This window comes from Mus pahari, chromosome 13 (genome assembly GCF_900095145.1).
Source record: "Mus pahari chromosome 13, PAHARI_EIJ_v1.1, whole genome shotgun sequence".
NCBI lineage: Eukaryota > Metazoa > Chordata > Mammalia > Rodentia > Muridae > Mus > Mus pahari.
Genome location: NC_034602.1, coordinates 31,719,192 through 31,726,142, shown reverse-complemented (window position 1 = coordinate 31,726,142; position 6,951 = coordinate 31,719,192). Strand labels below are relative to the sequence as shown.

The following is a 6,951-nucleotide window of genomic DNA, read 5'->3' as shown; positions in this document are numbered from 1 at the left end:
CAATAAACTTCCTCGTGTGTTTACAGCAAGTAGGTCTCAGCGTCCTACTGGGTGCGCGTCCTTCCCGAGACTGGAGCGAGGGGCTCCCTTCGGGGGTCTTTCAGGTTCTCCTTGGTTGTTTGTTTTTTTGTTGTTGTTTTGTGTGTTTGTTTTGGGGTTTTGGGGTTTGTTTGTTTGTTTGTTGCAGCTGTGTGCCATGATGGTCTGAGGATCCTGGCTCTACCTCCCATCTTGCCATAAGAGTTCTGGGCTTACAGACATGCATTACCATGTCTGGCTTTGCATGGGTTCTGGGATCTGAACTCAGTTTTAGATGTACGGATACAAGAATTATCCCTGGTGATCTGAGTCCACAGTCTTGACTCCCAAACAGACACATTTCCAAAGGTCTCTTTTCATTGCATGATTTCATTTAAACATCGCTACCTTCACACTCCTGCAGAAATGTCTCCCTTAGCTTGAGGACATACATTAGTTATTTGCTAATTTTACATTCTCTGCTAGGCAGTGCCAGTCAGTGCCCTTGAGACTTACAGTGCCTTGTAACTGGAGCACAAGCAGTGTCCCCACTGGGTTACAACTTGGTTTGTGCTGCCATTTGTTAGTCTTTGAATCTTTAACTTCTTTGAGGGTTCTGTTTGTTTTGTTTCATTTCGTTTTATTCAGTCCCTTGTAGCCTGAGCCTGGACTCAAGCTCACTATGTAGCTGTATGAGTTACTGTTCTGATGCTGTGATAAAACACCATGACCAAGGCAGCTCATAGAAGAAAAAGCTTATTTGGGTTTACATTTCCAGGAGGATAAGAGTCTAGCACGTCCGCAAGTGTCAGGCACGGTGGTCAGGGCAGAAGCTTAGGGCTCACATCTTGAACCCCAAGCACAAAGCAGAGAGAGCACACTTGGGAGTAGACCAAGACTTTAAGCTCTCAAGTCACACTTGCCGGTGGAAGTGTGAGCCTCCTCCACTTGCACAATCAACTTGGGGGGGCGGAGTATTCAAACACATGAGCCTATAGAGGACATCTCATTCCAACCACCACAGAAGCCAGAATGACCCTGTCTCCCCTTCACCTGGGCCAGGATTACATGCATGCACAACCACGCCTTGAAGCCTTGGCAGGTTCTCTATAATAAAGACCTGTATATTTTTCAGATTAATTCAATCAAAAGACAAAATTATCATCCTCCAATTTGCTAATCATCATCCAATTCACTGACCAGTAAACTGTACAATGCAACGTATCACGGTGTACTACTCACAAAGGCAAACTGTAGCACTTAATCATTTAAATTATCCAATATTTATACCCATAAAGACATGGGAGACAGGAAACTGAGGTTAAAAACCGGCTAGCTCAGAGTTTATTTTCTTAACTGTGTACAAAATACCTATTCACAAGCCTGATTCTACAACTGCCCTGCTAGCTCTTTAGAAATCTTTCTATCTGTGTCATACTAGCAAGATAGTCTACATTTCTCTTGAGCTCCTTCAAATCCAAGAGGGCTCCTTAGCTCTCTTTCCTAGACTACTGATTCACCTGTGTCCTGCCAGCCACTTCTCTGGTTTCTGCAAGCCCAAAGAGCAAATCCCTATCTCTTACCTGGAGTTTCTTCCATGAAGCTCTTCTAAGCCAAAATAGAGTTCGAAAAGGTCCAGTTGCTTTAAAAAGAAGTCTCCAATTCCTCCCCTACACCCATGGAAGGCTCCAAGCAACTGAGTAGGGGCAGATCTATTTTATCTTTTAGGTTTGGCAGTTCAAGGCTATCCAGCTAACTTTGCCTCGGGTTGTAATGCAAAGACCACAAGCTCTCTCCCAAGCAACTTGCCTTAGAATAGGCAGGAGCTTTCTCCATTCCTTAGCACTCTTATCTGTGGAGGCTTTTAGAGGCACACCAAACTGCATCTCTACAGGGTACACCTAACTGCATCTGACAAACACAATGTCTTTCTAAGCTTGTATATTTTGCTAACGATTAGCTTTTCTGTGTACAATAATCAAATATACTGTAACAGAAAACAACAGTGCACTGCTGGCTTCTCCACAGTGTGGGCTCTCCCACACCCTCATATAGACCATGAAGTTCCAGGCCCAGTCACAATAAAATTGTATAAAACTACATAGAACCTCAACATCTCCTTCTATACCCCCTCTTCCCCTATGTAGGACATCACAACTGTGGATAATGAAGAGACCTTGAGCCTGCTTTAGAAGCCCCATGACATCTTGCTCTTAAATACCAGTAGCAGTTGAAAAGAAATGACTTGACTAAGTTCCTATTTTTAGAAGTCCTTAGTCCTGCACTGTGCAAGACACAGAGCTCAGAGCATCTCTCTGCACATGATCACAAAGGATCATTGGGAGTGCTCCACGTGACGTTCTTATGCCTTCTTTGTTATGGGAAAGGAGCCTCCAGACCACTCTGGGCTTTGCTCTGCAATAGGTAAAATATGTCTGGCACCACAGCACAGAGTCCCAGGCTGCCTGCCAGCTCAGGACAACTAACTAGATCAACTGACTGTACACTTGTTTTGGGGACCAGAAGTCTGAAGTCAAAGTTCCAGCAGAGTCATACTCCCCTGCTAGCTGGTGGTGGTGGCCAGTATCCTTAGAGTCTCAGCACCCTTAACCTTGGTACCCTAGTATCCTCAGTTCTGCATCCTCAGTGTACAGGCATCCTTAGTCTTTCCCCATCCTCAGTGCTCCCACATGCTTAGTCTTCCATACCCACAGTGTACCTTGGATGACAGCTGCATCCCCCAGCCTCCTCCATGCTTACATTCTCACTGAGCTTCAGCATCCATTCTCTGTGCCTCCTAAGACAAGAGTCAGATGAGCCAGGCTACCCCAGCATGACCACCAGCCCTCACTAGGTGACTGTTTCCAGAGCTCACATTCACAGGTACCAGGTGATAACAGGTAGCCACTAGACAAATTTTGTACCCACTAGACAAATAAAAGGATTATCATATCTAGGGGGTAGAATCCAGGGACAGTGTCAGACATCTGACCATGCACTACTGTTCCCATTGAAGCTACTCAGGCCAAGAGGTCCTTGGTATCAAATTAGAGGTGCATATTGAGGGGTAAAGTTCTAGATTTACTATCTGAGCCATACTAACAAACATCACCCTGGCACCTGTTCTCTGGTCCTGACAGACAATGATGGGGTGGAGGGGTAGGGAGGGCTTAAAGATGCAACAACAGTGCAGGAGAAGAAGGGAAGAGAAAATTCAGGGAATGAGAGAGCCTGGTCCTGGAGCTGTCAGCAAGGACAAGGCTGTGCAGGGAAATTCTGATGAGCTCTGGGCATTGAATTTGCCCGAGAGCTTCAAGGTGAAAGGGGGTAGGGAATAACCATGTTTTGGAATGGAAATATGCAAACTCTAGACCTGTTTTTATAACACGGATGTTGCGTTTTGAACTTGGAAGAAACATTCAAAATACAATGGTTTAGTGTGCAGTAAAAAACCAGTCACTTTTCTCCTGTACGGTTAACCAGTGCTGGCAAACCCATTAAATCACAGCTTCCAAAGACAGGCTTGGGAGCAGAGCAGCTTGCAGTGCCGCCGAAGCCCCCCCCAAGCTCACTGCCTGCAGAAGCTGCGATGGCCTGGGCTGCTTTACTTTTCTGCTTAAAAAGAACAATTTCACATGCCCGAGGTGCAGGAGCCGTGTTATTAAGGACGGGGCCTGCTGTGTGTGGAATGGACTGCCCACAGGAGCTATCGCCACTGCTACCGTTCTCTGTAGGGGGAAGACGGAGGGCAATGAATATGGAAGCGTCCGCTCTGAAAGCGTGCTGTGTGATCTGGCTGTTATGATCTCAGGGGTCTGCTTTTATAAGGGTTAAAATACGGTTCCGCCCATGGCTGGGAATTTGCCATGCCTGACTTGGAAATGCATCCATCAAGAGGATGTGTGGATCTTCGCTCTCCTGTTCCACTCAGGGCACCCACATTGTAGACAGCCACATGGAGGTTTTAATGAGCCTTGCTAGGTTCAATCCTCTTTTTACCCATAGAGGCATCTTTGGGGTTAGCAAACTTGTGTGTGGGTGACCATTGGCCTCCCTCCAGAAATCCCCAGTGAGAATGGGCCAGGCAAACAGGAGGCGCTCAGTGAACCCTCACTGGAATAGCAGTTCTGGTAGGTAAGCTCTAAGCAAGCTTTGACAGGCTTGGTGCTATGCAGCTTGTCCCTAGCTGTGAGGGGCAAGACTAGATAGAAGATAAATGGGGACAACTGTCCGGGAAGATGGATTTGAATGCTGGGTGTGCTTTTCTTTTCCGGGGAGAGGGTGGTAGTTAAGAGACCCAGGTTCTCTCTCAGCCCACTCGGTGACTTCAGGAAAGTTGGTGTATGTCTCTGGGCCCCCATCTTCCTAATTTTAAACATAATTTTTGTACAGATTCCAAAGGTCTTTGATAAGCATATGCCCAGATAGTGGGGCCCATCCACTCAGGACCAACATCTTAGATGGCCAACATTCCAATCCCTGCCTGCCCTTCTTCACAGCCTTCCAAACATTTCTGGGGAAAGCAGATGTCTCCCAAGAGCTGGAGGAGGCCCTGGCCGAGAGCCGAGTGCAAAGGAACCTCCGCCTGGTGTCTGTGCTGGAGCTTCTGAGGGCGCCCTTTGTCCGCTGGCAGGTCATCACGGTCGTTATCACCATGGCCAGCTACCAACTATGTGGACTCAATGCGGTGAGTATACACACACACACACACACACACACACACACACACACAAACACACCAGCATCAGCACCAAAGAGAACCTGAGGGAGGCCAGAATGTGGGTGGCTAAGGGTGTGAGTGCTGGATGTCTAACTTCAAACCCAGCTCTGTAAGCCTCCACTGAGCTGTGCCTTTGAGCATCTGTGGAACGTGGCTTGTCCTCAGTCCCCAGCTCTGTAGAATGGGATAGAAGGATATGAAGCAGACTCACCCACACAGTGTCCAGTCGGCAGCAAGCAAGGTTGTCCTTGCACTGCCACCAGTTGTCCTACCGTGTGTTCCTGGAAGTACACAAGAGCCATGGCTCTCAATAAACAAACACGGGAAGTCAAAGGGACAGAAGACCAATATGATTTAAACAGAAGCAGTCTTAGCTGTGCTGGCTTCAGCTTGTTGGAGTCTGAGCTGGGGCCTCCCTAGAGGCCTCTCTCCAATGTCCCAGGAGGTAAAACCCCCAAATGTGGGAAGTGGGGAAGCTGGGTGTGATTGCTTCCTTCTGGGAAATGGAGTGGGATGCCCCAGCTTGGGATGTGGTCAGTTCTCCATCCCTGAAGGGATGCAGACAGGCTTCTGGGTACCCAGCACAGAGGGAGGGGTTGCTGTGGGGAGGGCCTCCAGAGAGCCCAGATGATGTATACCTGCTCTACAAGAGCCCAGCCCCTCCTAGTACCATGCAGGTGCCGTTCAGGTGGGAGAGGGAGTGACAGCAACGCCGCTGTGCAGAAGTGGGAAATAGCCACACATCCTGCCAAATTTCAACAACTCTAGATTCTATTTTTGGAAACACCAGTGTAAAAATGAGATCACTTTGTTCAGTAGTCATTTTTGCCTTTTTGCCTTGGTCCAGTTAAGTGAGAAGAACTAAGAGCAATAGAGGAAATCAACAGCTCAGCCCTAGGCCCGGAGTGATCACTGCCCATTCTGCAGGTCCCTCCCCTAGACAAACTCAAGGTCAGGTGTATCAGAATCTCAGTGATGCACTGTTTTCTAAGGCCCACTCTTAGGGTCTTAAGGACATGTGGAATCCATACTCAATGAGGCAGTTAGATAGTCTGCCATTGCTGGGCAGACCCGTCTCCTCCTCCATTTGTATATTCTGTAATGGATAAATCGTGCCGGTGAACCTTCACACTCCACTGCACAGAGTTGTGCCAGAAAAACCTGTCTGGTGGTTTGTAGGGTGGTGATTGTTTCTACCTTCCAAGCCCATATGCTTTCCCTGAGACAGGACAGACATCTCCAGACTAACTCAGAGTCCTGGCTTTCCACATCACTGTCCCCATGAACCGATAGCCAGAAACCTGGGCTGTCTGCTTCCTGTGGCCTGACTGTGCACTCAGCTTTGGCCCTGATCAGGTGCATACATTAGCAGTTTGTGGGGCCAGAAGCAGTCCTTCAGGCCCCACTGTTATGTACAGAGACACTGAGACATTCTCCCAAAGGTTTGCAGCCAGACACTGTAAAAAGGAGATTTGAGCATCAATTGTCTGAAACCCACTTTCTAGGTACTTAAGCCCCAAGCAGAGAGGATCCTCAGTGTCCCACTCAGATTATCCCACCTGAGGTTTTCAGGTACCACCTCATCCCTAGGCAGCCACAGAACACATCTCCGATTTTATAGACAAAAGGACACATGCTATTTAGTTGTAAATGCCAGCCGAGAGCCTGACACCATGGCTTGGGTCCAGGCCCTCTCCTGTAGCCTTCTCCTCCACAGCCCAGAGGCCATAGCCAAGAACTAACCCATATAAAAGCAGTAGGTGGCTTTAAAACATGCCCTGTCCCTTAGTTTAGATGACTGTGATCCCTTGGGAGGCACTGGTCAATACTGCCAGGCTGACTCCTTCCCACTGGTGACATTGCTCTGTTCCCAAAGAGTCCTACAGGGTGGGGGGCATCATATGTACTTCTTAGATGAGAAAGACAATGTGGTTTATAGATAGCTCAAGGTCCAGTGTTGAGCTTGCCCAGTCAAGTTACACTTGGTTGCATTTTATAGAGAAATCAGACAAGTTACACCTTCTCTGCACCCTACCTGAATCAGCAAGCCCAAGCTGGTGAGAGAGGTGGCTTCAAAGAACAAGGTGGATGCGCCTGGAATGACATCCGAGGTTGCCCTCTGACCTAGACATGCACACACACACACACACACACACACACACACACACACACACACACACACACACACATACACACTACACCTGCATTAGGCC

The 6,951-nt window shown here is 48.1% G+C and overlaps 1 protein-coding gene across 3 annotated transcripts in view; it reads left to right on the top strand.

Annotated features, from left to right (window-relative positions):
- The window catches only part of Slc2a9 (solute carrier family 2 member 9), a 124,505-nt gene that overhangs the window by 68,302 nt on the left and 49,252 nt on the right, over window positions 1-6,951 (top strand). For all 3 annotated transcript variants that reach the window (XM_021211027.2, XM_029545481.1, XM_021211028.2), the window contains one exon: window positions 4,518-4,705. In XM_021211027.2, the coding sequence (XP_021066686.1) occupies window positions 4,518-4,705 (188 nt within the window). The remainder of the gene's footprint in view (window positions 1-4,517; window positions 4,706-6,951) is intronic.